The sequence below is a fragment of the Leucopleurus acutus genome, assembly GCF_964270905.1.
Source record: "Leucopleurus acutus genome assembly, chromosome: 19".
NCBI lineage: Eukaryota > Metazoa > Chordata > Mammalia > Artiodactyla > Delphinidae > Leucopleurus > Leucopleurus acutus.
Genome location: NC_139161.1, coordinates 10621776 through 10642944, shown reverse-complemented (window position 1 = coordinate 10642944; position 21169 = coordinate 10621776). Strand labels below are relative to the sequence as shown.

The 21169-nt window shown below is 45.8% G+C and overlaps 1 protein-coding gene across 1 annotated transcript in view; it reads right to left on the bottom strand.

Moving 5' to 3' along the window:
• The window catches only part of CCDC40 (coiled-coil domain 40 molecular ruler complex subunit), a gene marked incomplete at both ends in the record, with an annotated part of 41906 nt that overhangs the window by 9009 nt on the left and 11728 nt on the right, over positions 1-21169 (bottom strand). Inside the window, 6 exons of the mRNA XM_082860772.1 lie at positions 751-996; positions 5468-5650; positions 5731-5974; positions 13326-13447; positions 16949-17071; positions 17252-17409. Coding sequence (XP_082716898.1) covers positions 751-996; positions 5468-5650; positions 5731-5974; positions 13326-13447; positions 16949-17071; positions 17252-17409 — 1076 coding nt within the window. The remainder of the gene's footprint in view (positions 1-750; positions 997-5467; positions 5651-5730; positions 5975-13325; positions 13448-16948; positions 17072-17251; positions 17410-21169) is intronic.

The following is a 21169-nucleotide window of genomic DNA, read 5'->3' as shown; positions in this document are numbered from 1 at the left end:
TCCCTCCATTGGCCGGGCCCCACCATGCCCCAGTCTTGGGGCAGGGGCAGCAGGGCCTCTGTCACCCAAGAGGCTTTGCAAATTGTCTTTTAACAGCGCACTGTCATGGGTTAGGGTCTTTACTCCCTTGGAATCCAAGCAGGTTGCAGCTCTGAGACCGCACTCTGGTGTCGAGGTCTACCTAAGAATGCGCCCCCAGCTGCCCATCCTGTTCTGGGACTTGAAGCTGTTGGTAGGTTCCTCAGGTCAGCGATACCTGGATAACCTGTAGGACTTCAAGCCCCAGACTCATCAGACCGCTTCACTTAGAGCTGCAGTCAGTGGCTGAGATCCCGCCTGCTGCCTATCTTCGCATAGCCCGTGGGCCGCACAAAAAATCAGAAGAGAATTTTGTGCCAGGCGGAAGTTATATGGAATTCAAACTTCAGGGGCCCTAGGTAAGGTTTTACTGCACACGGCCACACCCGTCTGTTTACGTACTGCCTGTGCTTCCTCATAGCCGCTGGGGTGGGGGATTGCGACAGAGACCATCTGGCCTGTAACACCTGAAATACTATCTGGCCCGACAGAGAAGGTCTGCAGACAGCCCGAGTCAGAGCACTTGGCACAGACACGTGTGCTTCACCTGTATGATCAGCGGGACAGGAACGCGTGTGTCTTACGTGAGTTCGTTTCTGAACATAAGAAGTTCCTGGAATGGCCAGGCATGGATATCAACCCGAGCGGCCTCTCCCGGCCCTGGGGTCTTACCCCGAGTTCAGAAATCATCTGCTCCAGCTGCTTGTTCAAAAAGTTGATGAGGCCTTGCTTTCTCTCAATCAGGATTGTGCGCCTGGAGATTTCATTTTCACTGTTTGTGATGAGGTCGTTGACTTTTTTCACTTCCTTGTCCAGCTCAGCCAGTGTCTTCTGATGCATGTCCAGCCTGCAGCTGGTGTTCGTGATGTCCAGGGTGGTCTGAGCAATGTCACCGTCAATTTTGGAATGATGTGTCACCTGAATTAGCAGAAGGAAACATGTCTGAACTTTTTTTCTCTCTCTGGGAGGCTCCAAAGGAGCTGGTTGGCTTCTTGTTTCCTTGATCATCCAGGTATTCATCTGGAGAAATTCCAAAATATAATCAGGAGAGGAGGATGTTGGCTTTCTCTCCACCTCAAGACCTGTCAAAGGACCTACTTGTTGGAACCCTAATGATTTCTCACAGAAAAAGAAAGCTAACATTATTATCTCTTCTTATCAAACAAACAGTAATGTGCATTGAAACGGGGAAATGTGAAAATACAGATGATCACCCATAAATCTGCCACACAGTTAGCCAGCGTCACTATTTAGAATCTATCCTGCCTTCCTGACTTTGTATATAAACCCCTTTGCCCCCCACCAAAAGAAAAACAGGATCACACTCTACATATAGGTTTGTAAGCCACTTTGCAATTTGACAACTTTCATGTCATGTCATTTTTAATGGCTGTGTAATACTCGGTCATATTTGTAAGAGATTAGGAAGCAAGTCACAGCTGTCCCTGGGAATGTCATCTGTTCCACAATGATCATGGAGCACTGCTCTTGACAGCTCATGTGTTTTGGTGAGGAATACCAAGATGCCTGCCTTCTTTGAGCTTGTCAATCTCTTATCAACATTCCAACTCTAAATAATGCTGTGACAAACACCAACTTCTAATTTCTATTTGATGGGACAAATGTCCTTACATTTCACTGGAAAAGCTGGACACAGTCCTTAAGAGAAAAGATTGTACTGTACTGGGGCTCTCGCCAACCTTGGTTCTGGGGGTGGGAGCTTCAGCCCGGGGCAGAAGTGCCCAGGGCTCCGTGGGGCTGCCACTGTCCCGCAGGCTGGGCCAGCCCACCCTGCCTCCTCTGTTGGCTTCCGAAGACAGATTTGCTCCACTCTTTCCTACCATGGAGAGTTGATCATAAGGATACTTGTGAGAATCAGGGAGGGAGGCAGCTCGGGCTCACTTTGGGATCAGGGCCCCTTTTCCCGAGCTGTGGCTCTGCCTTGACCTTGCTAGCCAGCCCCTCGCCGTTGGTTGCCCACAAGTTCCTGCCCACGAAAATCCTCAGCTCTCTACCAGCCTGTGGCTCCCATCAACTCCTGGTCTCCCAGGGTCATCTCTGCCCCTCCCCACACGACCCCAGCTGGCTCTGTCACACATGCACTCTCTGACCAGCCATCGTGCATGACTTTCCAGAACATTCCTAGGTTTAAAGCCAGACCCTGCCAGCATCTCAAGTCACCCAGCTCCTTGTGGTCACACCTTGGTCCCTCTGGCCCCTCTGAGCTCTGGCTATCCACCCGTCCCTTTCTTTGCCAAGACCATCCAAGGTCACTGGGTCTTCACAGGGGCCCTGCCTTCCTCTCTACCCCAGTGCTAGCCACCCTGGAAGGGCTTCAGCTCCTAAGTCCCCTTTCAGCCACCAACCAGGCCAACCAGAGCACCCCGACCTCCCCTCAGTCCCCTCGGGCTGTTTGTCCCCTTTGTTGAGACCACCCTGGCCTCCTCCTGGGACATCAGTACTGCTCCTGAACTGTGTAGGCCCCATGGTTCACCTGTGCCTGCCCTCCCTCTGGACCCAGCTGCGTATGATTCTGTCCCTCCACAATCTCTGCTCCTTGTCCCAGATATGCCCACCCTGTCTGCCACCAGCCCACGAGGTGTAATGAGCAGTTTGGGAAAAGTGCCCCCTTTCCAGAGCTGGACTTGCATCTGCTGGCTATTGTTGCAAAAACTGCTGGCCCAGGACCCTTTACTGCCCTCCTGTGGACATGGGCGGTAGTACACGGGCTGCCCACCAATTGTTGTAACAAATGCTGGCCAAGGACTCTTTACTGCCCTCCTGTGGACGTGGGTGGTAGTACATGGGCTGATCACCAATTGTTGCAACAAATGCTGGCCCAGGACTCTTTACTGCCCTCCTGTGGACGTGGGTGGTGGTACACTTGCTGCCCACCAACTGTTGCAACAAATGCCGGACTAGGACTCCTTATTGCTCTCCTGTGGACATGGGTGGTAGGACATGTGCCACCCCTCAATTGCAACAAACGCTGACCCAGGACTCTTTACTGCCCTCCTGTGGACACGGGTGGTAGTACACCTGCTGCCCACCAATTGTTGCAAGATGCTGGACCAGGACTTTACTGCCCTCCTGTGGACATCGGTGGTAGTACACCTGCTGCCCACTAATTGTTGCAACAGATACTGGACCAGGACTTTACTGCCCTCCTGTGGACATCGGTGGTAGCACATATGCTGCCCACCAATAGTTTCAACGAACACTGGCCCAGGACTCTCTACTGCTCTCCTGTGGACATGGGTGGTAGTACACCTGCCGCCCACCAATTGTTGCAACAAATGCTGGAGTTGGACTCCTTATTGCCCTCCTGTGGACATGGGTGGTAGGACATGTGCCACCCACCAATTGCAACAAATGCTGACCCAGGACTCTTTACTGCCCTCCTGTGGACATGGGCGGTAGTACACAGGCTGCCCACCAATTGTAACAAATGCTGGCCAAGGACTCTTTACTGCCCTCCTGTGGACGTGGGTGGTAGTACACCTGCCGCCCACCAATTGTTGCAACAAATGCTGGACCTGGACTCCTTATTGCCCTCCTGTGGACATGGGTGGTAGGACATGTGCCACCCACCAATTGCAACAAACGCTGACCCAGGACTCTTTACTGCCCTCCTGTGGACACGGGTGGTAGCACACCTGCTGCCCACCAATTGTTGCAACAGATACTGGACCAGGACTTTACTGCCCTCCTGTGGACATCGGTGGTAGTACACATGCCGCCCACCAATAGTTTCAACGAACACTGGCCCAGGACTCTCTACTGCTCTCCTGTGGACATGGGTGGTAGTACACCTGCCGCCCACCAATTGTTGCAACAAATGCTGGACCTGGACTCCTTATTGCCCTCCTGTGGACATGAGTGGTAGTACATGTGCCGCCTACATGGGTGGCTGGGGAAGAGGGACACCTGGGGGCCAGGGGACTGGCCTCTGTGGTGCTGCAGCAGGGCTGGGCAGGTTTACTTCACACCCAACACACTCCATAGCTTCTCCAGTACACACTGCCCCCCTCATTTTTGCTCCCAGCAGGTAGTCTTGCCCCCACTTCCCAGAATAAGAACTGGAAGTACTCCACCAGCGTCAGCTAGGGCATCTCAAGGAGATCCAGGCATGGGCGGTCTTGGTTCCAGCCCTGTCTCTCTGGTTCCTTAGCACACCAGGCCGGGAGCGAGCTGGTCTCCTCCCAGGTGTCTGGGAGGGGTGAGGTGCTTCAGGCTGCTAGCCAGATAGACAGCAGCCCCGAGGCAGGGGGTCACATCACAGGAAGAGCCAAAGAAGAAATTATTTAAGTAACAAATTGCTTTTCTAAGGACACAGGGACCCCCCCCCCACTCAGAGAAAAGCAAGACCCCTGGGGGAGCAAGAGAGAGCTCATGACAGGGGTAGGGGTGGGGTCCCCAGGCCAGGTGGGCCAATCATAGTCACTCAGGACCTCCAGGCACACCCTGGGGAGGCAGAGGCTTGGGCAACTCCACAATCCACTTAAAATGCTCCTACCGATTTGACCAGGGTTTCTGCTGCAGCAATTTATCCTCAGACATGTGGACAAAGATGTGTGAGCGAGCATGTTCAGTGCTGACTTATTTATAAAGTTTAAAACCTAGAAACAACCTGAAGTGTCTAATGAGAAAACTGTTGAACAAAACACATACATTTGTAGGATCAAATGTGATGCATAAGCCAACATGTACTTTTTCTAAGCATATTTAATGGAAAATCTTATGTTGAATGTGGCCAATAATGTAAAATAAAACACTACATACATAGTGAAAAATTCATTGACAACTACACTTGTTTGTGCACTTTTCTCTCTGTGTTATATTTCATTAAAATTAATGTGAATGGATTAGAGTGGATTAAAAACTGGTATATAGTAAGAGTCCTATGTCCTCTAGGGTTGTGTATGCATAGGTGTCTTCACATGTGTGTTCATGTATGTGAACATGTTGCACAAATGTGTGCATGTTTGCGTGTGTGTGAACGAGTGTGCGTGTTTGCTCACATGTGCACATGGGGATGTGTATGTGCACGTGTGTTTCTGTGTGTCTTTGTGTGTATGAGTATGACCGTGTGTGTTTAGAAAAATTTCCAGAAGGAAATACACCACAATTTCAGAAGAGATTATCTCTGGATGGTGGGACTTCAGCTGTCTTATTTTCCTCTTATGCCTTTTTGTACTTCTAGGTTCCCTACAATAAAAATGCATTTCTTTTCAACTAGAAAAAAATGAAAGGTGAATGAACATGCTGAGTGCCCCTTGCTCCCCCCCATTCCGCCACATGTGGTCTGTTCCCCGCGAGAGGCGCCCCAATGCCTGCTCTCCCTGGGGGCACCTGCCTTTCGAGGCCCGGGTGTGTGCAGGTGGCATACCAGGTTGGTCTTTTCCTTCTGGAGCTTCAGGATGAGCTGGTGGAAGTACTTTGTCATCTTGTTGGAGGTCACGTGCTCCTGCAGCTTCTCCACGATGGAGGCATCCATCTTCCTCCCCAGCTCCAGCTCATGCTGGATGGTCTGGTGGAGAGTCTGCAATTGGCCTGTGGTTGCCGTGTATTCCTGGAAAGAAAGAGCCAAAGGGTGGGCGCTGTGAAGGAGGTCGGGGAGGTTTGCCCTGCAGGTGGGAGACATGACCATACCATGTGGGCCTTGCCCAGTGCGTCCTCCGTGTCCAGCAGGGTGAGCCTGTAGGTGTTGAACTCATTCTGCAGGGCCTCCTCCTTGGCCAGGCACTGCGAAGTCAGTTTCTGCATCAGGCTGGTTTCCGTCTCTGCCCGGTTCAGGATACTGGCCAGTTTCTCATTCTTTTCTTCCTCCTTTATGATGGATTTCTTATAGCCTTCGAGCTCGCCATCCACGGACTTGACTTGATGCTGGCATTCGCTGCCAAAAGTGAAAGAGCAAAGCTAGGACGTTGGAACACCAACGATGTATGTATGTATGGTGGTACCCTGCTCAGAGGAAGCTCACAGAGTGGAGAGAAAGAAATTAGGAAACCAACTCTTTCAATAGTAGTTGAATCTTTTTTAAAAAATTTATGACTTTCGCACATTATTTATTTATTTATTTTTAATTTCTTGGCCGCACTGTGCGCACTGTGTGTGGGACCTTAGTTCCCTGACCAGAGATCCAACCCACACCTCCTGCAGTGGAAGCATGGAGTCTTAACCACTGGACTGCCAGGGAAGTCCCAATAGTACTCAAATCTTGACTAATATTTTCTAATGTATTAGAACTATTACCTGGGACTTCCCTGGCAGTCCAGTGGTTGGGGTTCCATCCTTCCACTGCAGGGGTCATGGGTGCGACCCCTAGTTGGGGAACTAGGATCCTGCATGCTGTGCAGCCAAAAATATAATAAATAAATAAAAATAAAAGTTAAAAGAACTATTACCTATCTCAAATCCAAGTCTAAAACTCTTCTAATATTGTGATTATGGGAGGGGGAAAGGGCAAGAAACTGTTGCCTTGTGCTTGTGGGTGGGGAGTGGTTGGCGCCAGCCCATCTCCTTTAGTCATGACCATAACCTTTGGAAAGGATATGCTGTTATCGCAGTTTTGTACTCGTGAACACGAAGCTTAAAGCATTTGAGGCGCACAGTGAATGGTGTGGCTGGGAGGAATACAGGTGGCTGTCTCTTCAAATCCTCTCAGCATACTGGTCATGGAAATACCCATAAGTAATGTCAAGTTAAAAAATGCAGATCCTGGATAATGGAATTTGAATTTGTGTGTGTGAGACATTTTTTCCCTTTCATTCTGTGCTGTCCTGCTGTACTTTAAGCATGCTTTTCTCTACTTGTGGTATCTTATCCTTTGAATAAGTTTTTATTCAAAAATTCAAAAAGTACAAAAGTACTTTCTTCTTGAACTAGAATAATACCTTCCATATTTTTCTCACATCTATTCCTGGGCCTTGGACTCTCTTCCCCCAGCAACCTGTTACTGTCTCTTAAATGTCTTGCCAGATATATTTTATGTATATATAAACATTATGTTTGTGGGTGTTTGCGTATTTCTCTCCACTTAAAAAATCACAAGTGGAAGCTTAGTATATCCTATTCTGCACCTTACTTTTTCTTCTGTTGTATCTTAGAGATATTCAATATCAGTGTATATAGAAATCGCCTTAATTCTTTTCAATGACCAGATAGTATTTTAAATATCTCATTGGTATACATTTAGGCTCTATCCAGTTTTCTGCTTTTTCCCAATTTCACCAGTATAGCAATAAATACCTGTACACATTAAAAAAAAAAAGATACAGAAGAGATATGTTGTGTTCACGCAGCAGAAGATTCAATATTAAGGTGCCAATTCTCCTCAAACTGCTCTATAGTCTCAATGCATTTCCAATCTCAATGCCAGTAGGCATTCTTTCCCCAGAAATTGACAAGCTAATTCTAAAATTCATATGGAAATCCAAAGGACCTAGGATAGCCAAAATAATTTTGTAAAAGAACAAAGACTCCCAATATCTGATTTAAAGACTTTCTATAAAGCTGTACTTATGAAGACAATGTGGTATTGGTGAAAGATAGACAAATAGATCAATGGAACAGGATGGAGTGTGTACACACTCACACACACACACACACATACACACAATTGACTGATTTCTGACAAAGGTGCCACGGTATTTCAGTGGAGAAAGGATGGTCTTTTCACCAAGGGTGCTAAGACAACTGGAGATGGACATGCAAAAAAAGACTGAACCTCAGACCATAATAAAATTAACTTGAGGGCTTCCCTGGTGGCGCAGTGGTTGAGAGTCTGCCTGCCAATGCAGGGGACACGGGTTCGTGCCCCAGTCCGGGAAGATCCCATATACCGCGGAGCGGCTGGGCCCGTGAGCCATGGCCGCTGAGCCTGCATGTCTGGAGCCTGTGCTCCGCAACGGGAGAGGCCACAACAGTGAGAGGCCCGCGTACCGCAAAAAAAAAAAAAAAAAAAAAATTAACTTGAAATAGATCATATACCTAAATGGAAGAGCTAAAATTATCACACTTTAGCAGAAAACATAGAGAAAATCTTTATGACTCTAGGTCAGGCAAAGATTTCTTAGAGAGGACATTAGAAGCATGAACTATGAAAGAAAAAAATTAATAAATTGGAATCCATCAAAATTTAAAACTTTGGCTCTTCAAAAAACATCGTTAAGAGAATGAAATTACAAGCCAGCCTGGGAGAAAAATATTTTCAAAATACACATCTGGTAAAGGACTTGTATCCAGAACATATGAGAACTCATAACTCAATAATCAGATAAACCACTCAGTTTAAAAATAAGCAAAAGAATAAAATACCTAGGAATAAACCTACCTAGGAAGGCAAAAGACCTGTACTCTGAAAACTAAAGGACACTGATGAAAGAAATTGAAGATGACACAAACAGATGGAAAGATATACTATGTTCTTGGATTGGAAGAATCAATATTGTTAAAATGACCATACTACCCAAAGCAATCTACACATTCAATGTGATCCCTATCAAATCACCAATGGCATTTTTCACAGAACTGGAACCAAAAGTTTTAAAATTTGTATGAAAACACAAAATATCCTGAATAGCCAAAACAATCTTAAGAAAGAAGAACAGAGTTGGAGGAATCACACTCCCTGACTTCAGACTACACTACAAAGCTACAGTAATCAAAACAGTATGGTACTGGCACAATAAAACAGACACCTAGATCAATGGAACAGAATAGAGAGCCCAGAAATAAACCCACATACTTATGGTCAATTAATCTATGACAAAGGAGGCAAGAATATACAATGGAGAATAGACATTCTCTTCAATAAGTATTGCTGGGAAAACTGGACAGCTACTTGCAAAAGAATGAATTAGAACATTCTCTAACACCATATACAAAAATAAACTCAAAATGGATTAAAGACTTAAGTGTAAGACTGGATACTATAAAACTCCTAGAGGAAAACATAGGCAGAACACTCTTTGACATAAATTACAGCAATATTTTTTTGGATCTATCTCCTAGAGTAATGGAAACATAAGCAAAAATAAACAAATGGGACCTAGTTAAACTTAAAAGATTTTTCACAGCAAAGGAAACCATAAACAAAACAAAAAGACAACCTACAGACTGGGAGGAAATATTTGCAAATGATGTGACTGACAGGGGATTAATTTCCAATATATACAAACAGCTCAAACAGCTCAACATAAAAAAAAAAAACAACCCAATCAAAAAATGGGCAGAAGATCTAAATAGACATTTCTCCAAAGAAGACATACAGATGGCCAACAGGCACATGAAAAGATGCTCAACATCACTAATAATCAGAGAAATGCAAATCAAAACTACAATGAGGTATCACCTCACACCAGTTAGAACGGCCATCATCAAAAAGTCTACAAATAATAAATGATGGAGAGGGTGTGGAGAAAAATTTACATTCCGCTGTTGGTAGGAATGTAAATTGGTGCAGCCACTATGGAGAACAGTACGGATGTTCCTTTAAAAACTAAAAATAGAGTTACCATATGATCCAGCAATCCCACTCCTGGGCATATATCCAGAAAAGACAAAAACTAATTCGGAAAGACTCCTGCACCCCAGTGTTTATAGCAGCACTATTTACAATAGACAAGACATGGAAACAACCTAAATGTCCATCAACAGATGAATGGATAAAGAAGATGTGGTATGTGTATATATATACGTACATACATACACACACACATATATATGCAATTACTCGGCCATGAAAAGAATGAAATAATGCCATTTGCAACAACATGGATGGACCTAGAGATTATCATACTAAGTGAAGTAAGTCAGTCAGAGAAAGACAAATATATGATATCACTTATATGTGGAATCTAAAAAAATGATACATATGAACTTATTTACAAAACAGAAATAGACTCACAGACATAGAAGACAAACTTACGGTTACCAAAGCGAAAGGGGGTAGAGAGATACATTGGGAATTTGGGATTAACAGATATATAGATAAACAATAGCACAGGGAACTATATCCAATACCTTGTAATAACCTATAATGGAAAAGTATACATATATATATATATATATATATATATGAATCACTTTGCTGTATATCTGAAACATTGTAAACAACTATACTTCAATTTTTAAAAATGAGCAAAAGACACCTTTTATCAGAGAAGATATATGGATGGCAGATACTCACATGAAAAGATGCTCAATATCATCGGTCATTAGGAAGATGCAAATTAAAATCTCGACAGGACACCACGACATATCTACTAATGGCCAAAATTTAAATGACAGCACTATTAAGTGTTGGTGAGGATGAGAATGGCTGGGGATCTCAAATGCTGCCAAAGTGTTTCCCAAAGTGGCCTGTTCCATTTTGCATTCCCATACCAAGACCTGCACACAATTTCACAGCAGCTCTGGTCATGCTACCCTCCAAACTGGAGACAACCAAATGTTGATATATGCACATGAGGGACTACTACTCAGCAACTGATCTTGTAACATCAGGCTGACTCTCAAAGCACTGTGCAAAGTGAAAAAAAAGCTAGACAAGAAAAGCTACGTATTGTGTGATCCTGTTTATATGACATTCTAGAAATGACCAAACTATAGGAACAGAAAGCAGATCAGGGTTTGCTGGGGGCTGGAGGTGGGAAGAGGTACTGACTTCTGGGATGCAGGAAATAGCTGATATCTTGAGTGTATGATGGCTACTTGCGTCTGTCCATTTGTTGAACTGAACTGTGCTCTGAAAAAGGATAACTTTTTACATAACACTAATAATTTACATAATAAATTTGTACATAAATTATCCTCAATAAACCAAATTTTTAAAAGTTACTCACTTTCTTTTTTAGGAAGTAGAAGCCTTATAAATACCTAGAATTTGACAATAACAATAACAATGAGACATCCAACTTTTATGACACAAATCTGAACACTCAGTAAAACATGCATGGGGGAAAAGACACCAGAAAGCTAGTTAATCAACTGTCATTGTCACAAAGGAGAAAGACTGTGTATTTTAAATCTTTATCTCTGTTTCTCTAATTTCCTGTAATGTGATCACTTACCCTTGATAAAAATTATTTTTAAAAAAGACACACTTAGGAATCCGCTGGCGGTCCAGTTGTCCAGGACTCGGCACTTTCACTGCTGTGGCCCAGGTTCAATCCTTGATCAGGGAACTAAGATCCCACAAGCCCCACAGCATGGCCAAAAATTTAAAAAATAATAAAATTAAAAAGACACTCTTTAAAAATGTCCTCCATAGAGAACAAACTGGTGGTTGCCAAGGGGGAGGGGGTTGGGGAAGGGATGGAGTAGGAGGCTGGGGTTAGCAGATATAAGTTTTTATATATAGGATGGATAAACAACAAGGTCCTACTGTAGAGCACAGGGAACTAGAGTCAATATCCTATGATAAACCTTAATGGAAAAGACTATCTAAAAAATGCTTATATATGTAAAACTGAATCACTTTGCTGTACAGCAGAAATTAATACAACATTGTAAATCAACTGTACTTCAATTAACAAGTTGATTAAAAAGAGTCCTTGATTAACAGACACCAGTGGAAAATAAAAAGAACGAAAAGAACTGGTAGAATCTAGAATATGTCTGAAGCTCGGCCCAATCCATCTGAGGATTAAGAGGGAACCTGTTACAGGATCTCAAGGCGATGAAGCTGACAAATTAACACCCAGCAGAGGTGCTGAGCCCTGCCTGTACCACACGTATCCTGTCAGGAAGTATGCCAGAGGCAGATACCAGGGCACAAGGGGACCTGTCTGTGTCCCTATCCCTGAGAGGGTGTAAATTCTAGGCAGGGTAGCCCCACAGTATAGTATGTATTTTCTGGCTTGTTCTGAGACGTTTCACGTGGAAATGACCCATTTGCTTTGAATGTATGACTTTCAGTGTTTGCTGCAGCCTCAACATGATTCTTCACCTGTGGTTGGGACGCACTCCTGATACGACTTTGTCACTAACTATGAAGATTCCGTAGGAGCTGCTGTCTTTCAAGTCTCGGTGTGGCGGGGACCCACAATAATAGAATATGATTGCTTACACACACACACACACACACACACACACACACACACACAAAACAGACACACACAGGAAGTGCTAGACAACGGGGGGGTCCCTGTGGGGGGCACAGGCCATAAGACTCCCAGCTTCAACCTTACTCAAGGTTGACGTTGGGCAGGAGGGAAAAGCTGCCCACAGGCCGAGGCCTCTCCCGCACCAACCACAGGGCAGCATTGAGGGGGCAGACACGGCGGGAGTGGGCAGGCCAGCAGCCCCGGGGACAGGGCAGAGAGGAGCCCGACCCTACAGCCCTGAGCCCACCCGGTTCCTCCACCTGCATGTTTAAAGGGAAAGCAGATGTTTAGCCGGACTTTGCCAGGATAATTCCATGATTCTCCCTTTGGCTTTCTCTCATCGACTCAGGGAAATGAAGGAAATGAGTATTTTTAATCCAGCATTACCCATGTAAAATGACTTGTTGTAAAAACAATCAGTCCCTCCGGTTTTGTTTTTCTGAGGTCGAGTCGAGCTATGATGTGCTCCCTCCAGAACCGGCTTCCACATCTGGGCCCCAAGCACCCTGGAGGTTTGGGGAATTCAGGCAGTGCTGTGTCTGGAAGCCTCTGTCTCCAGCACCCCACCCAGGCTACACGTCCAGCCCTCGCTAGAAGTGAGAGGGGAACGCGAGGGGGGCCTCTTCCTTCCCTTTTCAGGGAGATTAAAGCAGGATTTCGGTTGGAACTCAGCCCTTGGCAGAACAATAGAGAAGGGATGGTTTCTGCACACAGGTGGTGAAACTGCAAATCAAAGGGACACCTTTATCTCCCCAAGATAAATACCCCTTTTTCTTTCTCTCTCACTGTTTCTCCTTAATCCTCCCAGGAAATCTGAGCGTGAAAGCTTTACTGCTCCTGGTGCCACGGAAAGTTTGAAAGGATTTAAGAAACACTGAAATCTGGGTGAACAATAAGGGTGGCTTCAGGACGGAAGCTGGGGCCGAAGGGCTGCGCGGCTGCAGGTGTGCCCCTTTGTCCCAGGAGAGCCGAGGATGGGCGCTCCGTGCTCACCTGTGAGGAGCTGGGCGTGGAGTCCACTCCGCACCCACCTCCGCATTCCCACACTTGTCATGAGCTCTCCCCGCTCGCCCAGACCCCCCTTTGGTCCTGAGCCACCTGGCCCACCGCCATGGCAACTAGAAGGGCCGCCTGTACCTGAGTGCCTCTTGGATGGTCTTGTGAGCCTCGTTGCGGTGCTTCATGCCCAGCAGGCTGGCGGTCCACTGCTGCAGGATGCGCTTTTTCTCCACATTGATGGCATCTATTTCCGTGCAGGCCTGCAGTGGAGAGTTGAGGTTACTTGGATGTTGGTCTTATGTCATTAAGTTCAGAGCACCAAAAGGATGTCAGAGAGCCCCAAGCTTCCTGAATCATCTTCCTTCTCTGTTACCCATGCTTTTCTTTATCTGCATCAGCAGAAGGACACATGTGAAATTAAACATGGCTCTAAAGACCTGTCTAACACCTGCCTGAGCCTTGAGCCCCAGCTGTGACACGGGAACAGTAACAGTACCCACATCCTGCGGCCGTCGGATCAGAGGGGATGGTGCCTGTATGCCCAGCACGTTCTTAGCTCGACCACAATTGCTGTGTCACGTGGTGCTCAGAATGTCCTGATGGGTCATTTCAGTGGAATCATTGCACCGTTAGCAAGCTGGCCTCGTGCTGATTCCCGGAAGGGGCGCTGAATGGGAGCTTGGGTGAGACCCCCATTAGGCCACGAGCATCTTTGTGGAGGTGCTGAGTCCCAGCAGCGTCTGCTCTTGGTGGATGTGCATGGTAGATGCTGGAGGAAGTCAGAGTGGCCTTGAACACTCAAAGGTACAATAAAAGGGTGGAGCTGGACGTGAAAGGAGGCGTCACCCCTGGGGATCCCACTCTCAGGTGTCAGGGCTTTAAAAAATCATCTATTCATTATTATTATTATAGAGCATAAAGTGGTATGAATTAATTATACCATGACTGGTGAGACATTTCCAGATTTGGGTAAGTTATTAACTGAGGAGGTTGCTCTGTGCCGTGGAGTAGGTTGTGCACTGCCCAACAGTGCCCGGCCGAGGCAGTAGGTACCAAAACCACTGGGCTCCTCCCCAGGCTGGGCTGTGTGGGGCTGGTCAGCCAGAGGCAGGTGCCCCCCGAGTCCCCAAGGCTGCCGGACGAAGGCTTGCTGACCAAGGTACAGGCTGAGATGCAAAAATCGAGGCTGAATTCAGTCTTTAAATGTTTTAAACACACTTCTCATTTAAAAAAGTGTTTATTCTACTCAAATTAGAATATGGAAATAAGCAAAAAGAAAATTAAAAGAATCCCACAACTTAGAGTTTACCATTTCTAACACCCTGGTGTTATCTTCCTGTGTGTGTGGTGTGTGTGTGTGTGTGTGTGTGTGTGTGTGTGTGTAAGCAATCATATCCTATTATTGTTTTGTAACTTAGTATTAAAAAGTAGCAGGACTGGGCTTCCCAGGTGGCGCAGTGGTTGAGAGTCCGCCTGCCGATGCAGGGGACACGGGTTCGTGCCCCGGTCGGGGAAGATCCCACATGCCGCGGAGCGGCTGGGCCCGTGAGCCATGGCCGCTGAGCCTGCGCTTCGGGAGCCTGTGCTCCACAACGGAAAAGGCCACAACAGTGAGAGGCCCGCGTACCGCAAAAAAAAAAAAAAAAAAAAAAAAAAAAAAAAAAAGTAGCAGGACTTCCCTGGTGGTCCAGCGGTTACGACTCTGCGCTCCCAGTGCAGGGGGCCAGGGTTCAATCCCTGGTCAGGGAACTAGATCCTACGTGCATGCCGCAACTAAGAGCCCACAAGCCACAACTAAGAGTTTGCATGCCACAACTAAGATCCCATGTGCTGCAACTAAGACCCGATGCAGCCAAATAAATAAATATTAAAAATGAAAATAAAAAGTAGCATATTGTGAATGGGTTTCCATGCCAGCAAATATTTATTTTATTGGTGGGATTGTCCTCCACTGCATGGATATATCATAATTTGTTTAACCAATATCCTCTTCTTGGGACTTTCTTGGTTATCACACACAGCACTGTGTCCCCAGTGACTCTCTATTCATTTTGTTCGTGAAGTATGTAATGTATACAGAAATTTTATTTGCATGCCTATTTTCCCTGGAATGAAGTCCAAAAAGTGACATTTTGGGAGAGCTTGCTGGGGAGCAGGGTGGGTGTCCCTGACATGCAGTACAGTATTGCCCTTGAATAAGGATCTTGATGAAGACAGACTGCACCCCCACCATCAGTGTGGGAGCCCCGATTCCCCTGCCTTGTTCATCTTTGCCAACTTGGTGGCAGAACCCCTGTCCCGCCCTCATCTGTCCTCAATGTCTGTGTCACACCTGCCATGGGCCCCCCTGTTCTGGGTGCAGGGTGAACAAACGTGGGACAGCCCTGCCCCGATGGCACACAGCCAGCAGGGAGGGGCGGGAGGCAAAAAAGACGTAATGAAAGAGAACTACACCATCGTGTGTGTGTACACAATCATCACAGAGCAGAATCGCACACGGCAGATTCTGAATCGATTTTCAAAATCTCTTTATACCACCAAACTTACTGGTGTTATGCTTGGAAAGGCCTCTCCAATCCAGGGCTTTATAAATATTTCTCATTTTCTTTCTTCTGGTGCAGTTTCCCTTGTTTCAATCCTTGAGCCCATGTGGAATTTATTTTAGTGTGTGGTATGAGGAAAAGATTTGATTTTTTTCCCCAAATGATTAACCAAATGTCCCAACACCACTGGGTGCATAATTCACTTGCTCTCCATTAATTTATAATCCATGAAATTTCTATATAAACGTTTCCTTGATTCTGAGCTCTCTCACAGGCTCCCACAGCCTACCTGTCGGTCCCTGACTCCAGTAATTCATTATTTTAGCCTCTAGGGCTTTATAGTATTTAATGCTAGGTGGACCCACCATCCCGGTTTGTCCTGGACTCCCCTGGTTCTAGCCCAGAAAGTCCCACGTCTCGGGAAATGTGTCATTTCTGGGCAAACTGGGACCGTGGGCCAGCCTTCATGAACCTTCCCCCCTGGACAATTCTCTGCTAGTCCTCTGAATTTACTTTTCAGATAAAATTAAGAATCACTTTGCTAACTAAGAAGTTTTTTCCCCCCTGAGGTTCTGATGGGAGCACATTCTAGATTAAGTATATTCATAGGTTGGCAAGCACTGGGTGCTTTCCCATGTGGACCCAGGTGTGTTTGTTCGTTTGTTCAAGCCCATCTGTCTCTCCTTCAATAAAAGTGTGTTGTTTCCTTTGTGTCATCACTGCACGTATGAATGCAGATGGTGACTCACAGATTAAAAAAAAAAGGTCACAGCCTCTTTGCTTTCCAGTGCTGGCCACTGAACTGGGAGCTGCACTGAACCCGGGCCCTCCCTTACTCCACACGGGAAGGGAGATGTGGGCACTGCCCTGGAGCACTGCCTGCCCAGGCTGAGAATGGGTAGGGAGACTTCAGCCCTCTCCGAAAGAGGCCTGAAGGAACTTGCTAAGGATGCCTCAGCAAGCAGGACAGAATGTCCCATCTCCTGAGGGGCCTTTCAGTCTATCCCTGGCTACAGTGGGAATAAGAATACTGGCCACCAGTCAGCTGGTATCTACTGCGTCCCCAACGTGGGTCAGCCAGATGCTCTGAGACGCTTATGAGGACAGACAGATGTGCAGGAGGCTGGCCGGCTAACTGGGGGCTCAGTCAGTCTCCTTGCAGGCATGCAGGAACTGCCTGGGCGCTGTCAGATGGCACCTGTGCCACTGAGCGCTTACCTCGCTCACTGCCTTCCTGAGCGTCCGGGTGTCCTCAGCCTGCGCGCGGTACTGGGCCTCGAACAGGGCAATCTGTTCTTCCAGCTGGTTGGCTCGGGTGGTCAGCTGGTCCACGTGCAGGTCCTGGAAGGGAAGGGACGAGATGCACAGTGAGATGGGTCCCCAGCAACCTCAACCCATGTCAGCAACCCCATGCTGGGCATGGCCCCCAGGGCTGCGGTATTCACGCAGGGGCAGGGCTGATCAGATCAGGAAATCAAAGATGTGGCAAACAGTCACACGGGCATCATCTTTGCAGAACACCTGCTGCTTCTTCTCCAACTCGGCCCGCATGCGCTCGGCTTCCGACTTCTTCACGACTCGCTTCATCAACCGGATGTCGTCACGCACGTCCTGGTCTATGTTCTGCATGTAGAAGAGATGCAGAGCCAGGGTCTCCACCTCAGTTTGCAGAGCTGCCACTGGGGAGAGAGGGGGAGGGTGTCCCAGCATCGCACACCAGACATCGTGGAAGCAGCACCCCTCCCCACACTGTGGGGTGGGTCTGGGAAACAGCCTTTAAACTACAAAGACCCATACCTTTGCCATCAAAGACTTTACAGTCTAGTTGGAGAGATGAAACATACGTAATCTATGCCCGCCAACTGCAATAAGCCCTCCATTCCCACCACATATTAGAGATTCTCCGTGTCTAAGGATGTTCTGAAACAGTGTCAAGGTTAGGAGGCCTTATGTGAATTTTACAGATTTCTTACCACTTAGAGGTTGGCAATCTCAGGTACAGTCCTAAATCCCCTGGGAGGAAACCAGCCTGAAGGGTGGGCTGAGCACTACTGAAGCATGGGTTTCTTGGAACGAAACCCACATGAGATTGATTTATAAGGTAGAACACCAGTTTATTTAGGGAGATAGACTTCAGCCAGTAATTGTTGGCTCACTTGTGTAGAGCATTCCTTATTCCGTGGGTAGATCTAAACAGAAAATCGATTTATAGATCAAAAGGCTGCTGGGTGAATATCATGTTGGAGTTAGGTGTTTTTGAAGGATGAACTTAAACTTGAAAAATAATTTGTTTTTTTTTTTACATCTAAGATGACTGTAAAAACTCTAACACTAGAGAATTCTTCGGCTCCTGTGTGGCTAAGAGTTGTATGGGAGGGGAATGGAGCAAATGCAGGGAAACGAGGGGGGAGGTTTTTTAGAAAGAGTGGTTGCCGGGTGGACTGGGGTGGAGGTGTATTTTGGGAGAGGGTCTTTAAAGAGGTAATTAAGATAAAATGAGGTCACTAGGGTGGGCCCTAACAACTGGTGTCTTTATGAGAAGAGTAGGTTAGGACACAGACGCACAGAGGATGACTTTGTGAGGACACAAGGAGAAGACAGCTGTCTACAAGCCCAGGAGATTGGCCTCAGGAGGAAACACCCTGCCAACACCTTATCTTGGACATCTGGCCTCCAGAATGACAAGAAGACAAACTTCTGTTCTTCAAGCCGCCCAGTCTGTGGCCCTTTTCTATGGCAGAGGGTGCCAACTAACCCACCCCCACCTGAATCAGAAAGCTTGCCCACCCATCCTTCAGGGCACTCACTTCTGCCCCTCTATCCTTTCCTGGCTGAGTGACTGAGAGTCAATATTTCAAATATTCTTTTTAATTTGTATTCTTTCAACATTAGTGAAATCAAGTCTGTTTTCACAGTTTGAAGACCAGCTGTCCTTTTCCTTCTCCGACTTGCCCGCTCATACCATTGGCCCTTCTACGGGTGGGATAGTCGTCTTTTACCTATTAGGCTTCAAAGGGCCCTTCACGTAATAAAAACAGGGTGGCTAGAGTCTCAAATGCCTCCCATGACCTCTGCCCCCAGTGTCTCCTGTGATTGTGTTTTGTGGCAAAAAGGGAAATGATCAGGTGGGCCTGACCTGAGCAGTTGAGCACTCTAGAAGCAGAGTTTTCTTGACCTGGTGTCAGAAGAGGAAGCCAGAGAGATTTGCAGGGTCAACGGGATTTGTTTAGTGTGAACTAGGAGTCTAAGTGTTTATTCTCAGGTGGTCAAATGATCAAAAATATTTAGTGATTGAAAAATACAACCTGTACTTTCAATTTGCAGTAAATAGCTAAATTCCTGAGTAAATTTCCTGGAACTCCCTACTCCACACTATTGATCTGTTTGCCCATTTTTTCTCTAGTGCCATTTTGTTTCTATTGCTGTAGATTGATACTGTGTTTTGATACCTGATAGGACAATTTCCCTTCATTATCCTTCCTTTTCACCATTTTCTTGGATATTCTTGTGCATTTAGTGTTCCGAGTGAACTTGGAACTTGAAAATCATTGGAGAGCTTTTTAGGTATTGCACGCATGCATTGATAAGGGAAAAAAAGCAAGGAACAGAGCATTGGGTATAATATGCAGCTACTTGTGTAAAAAATATAGAAAAAATACCACAACTCTTGTAGCTTTGCTTTTATATGCAAAAACATCTTTAAAAGAATACACAAGAATCAATAATACCATGTGCCTCTGTGGAGGTGGCTGGAGGCTGGGGTTGGGGAGACTCCAGAGTGCCTTAATTTTGTATTATTACTTCTTGAAAATAATAACTGTGTTAAATAAATTCAAGTTCACCCAAAACATCCCATCGTGGATTTTAACTGGACTTGCATTGAACTACTTATTAACTTGGAGAGAAATGACATTTGTTTCCTCTCATTTGGTTACATGATTGTTCCATTTATTTAAATCTGCGTTATGTCCTTTAGTAAAATTTTACTGTTTTTCCTCAGATAGGTTCACTTGCTTCTTGTTAGACTTACTCCTCAGTATTTTATGGTTGTTATAGCTATTATGGATGAGGTTTTAAAAAATTATAATTCATAATTGGATATGACTGGTAGAAAAGAAAATTATAGCTCTGGTATTCAGTTACTTTATAGATTTCTTACTGTCTTTTTTAGCTTTTCATCAGTGATCTTGCATTTGCTAGGTAAACAATCACACCATTGGTGGAGAATGAGTTCCATGACTTCATATCCAGAATCTATACTTCGTCTATTTTTCCTGTTTTCTTTCATGGCTGGAACTTCCAAAACAATGCACCCTCGTCTCATTCCTTAACTATGATTACTACAGGGCTTTCCTCTGAGTAAAGCTGCCTTGTTAGCTGCTGCTAAATACTTACAATGAACTTTCCTTCTATCCTGGTTTAGGACTGACAATGAGTTTTATCCAAACACCCACTTGACATCCACCCAGAAAATCTATTTGTTCTCTCTCCTTTAAGAATATAATGCAATGAATCAGTAGATTTCCTAATTTCAAATTATTCCAGAATTAAGCCCTCTTGCCTAGGAGGTATTTTTCTTTTCATATATTGCTGAACTTAATCTTTTGTTGCTGAGTAAAAATTTAATATTTGCTAATATTTTATTTAGGATTTTTACACCTCATAAGTAGGAACACTTTATAGTTTTCTGTTTTTGTGCGTTGTAAGCTTTTCCAGTAAGGATTATACTGAACATTGTAAAATAAGCCTGGGGTGGGGTGTGTGGGGCGGGGGGAGGCGTGGTGTCCCTGGTGGTGCAGTGGTTAAGAATCTGCCTGCCAATGCAGGGGACACGGGTTCAAGCCCTGGTCTGGGATGATCCCACATGCTGCAGAGCAACTAAGCCCGTGGGTCACAACTGCTGGGCCTGCGCTCTACAGCCCGCGAGCCACAGCTACTGAGCCCACGTGCCACAACTGTTGAAGCCTATGCACCTAGAGCTGGTGCTCCGCAACAAGAGAAGCCACCGCAATGAGAAGCCCGTGCACCGCAACAAAGAATAGCCCCTGCTCACTGCAACTAAAGAAAGCCCATGCACAGCAAAGACCCAATGCAGCCAAAAAAAAAAAAAAGCCTGGGAAGAGCTTCCCAAATTTTCCACCCACTTGTGGGTTAAATAACATAGGAAGTGTCTGGTTTGGTCCTGTCTGTAATCCTATGGCATTTTTTCCCTTTACCTTTGGAATTTAAAAATTTCACCAACTATGTCTAGGCATGTTTATTTTTTCTTCCACCCATCTGGCCCTCCATGAGACTTTACATCTGAAGATTCATCTTTCTTGAACTCATGCAAATGTTTTCCTCTGATGTCACTGGTTAATGCCCCTAATCTCCTGGAATTTCTATCTCATGGATACTGACTTTACCAGACCTACAGTCCATGTCTTTTATCTCCTTCTC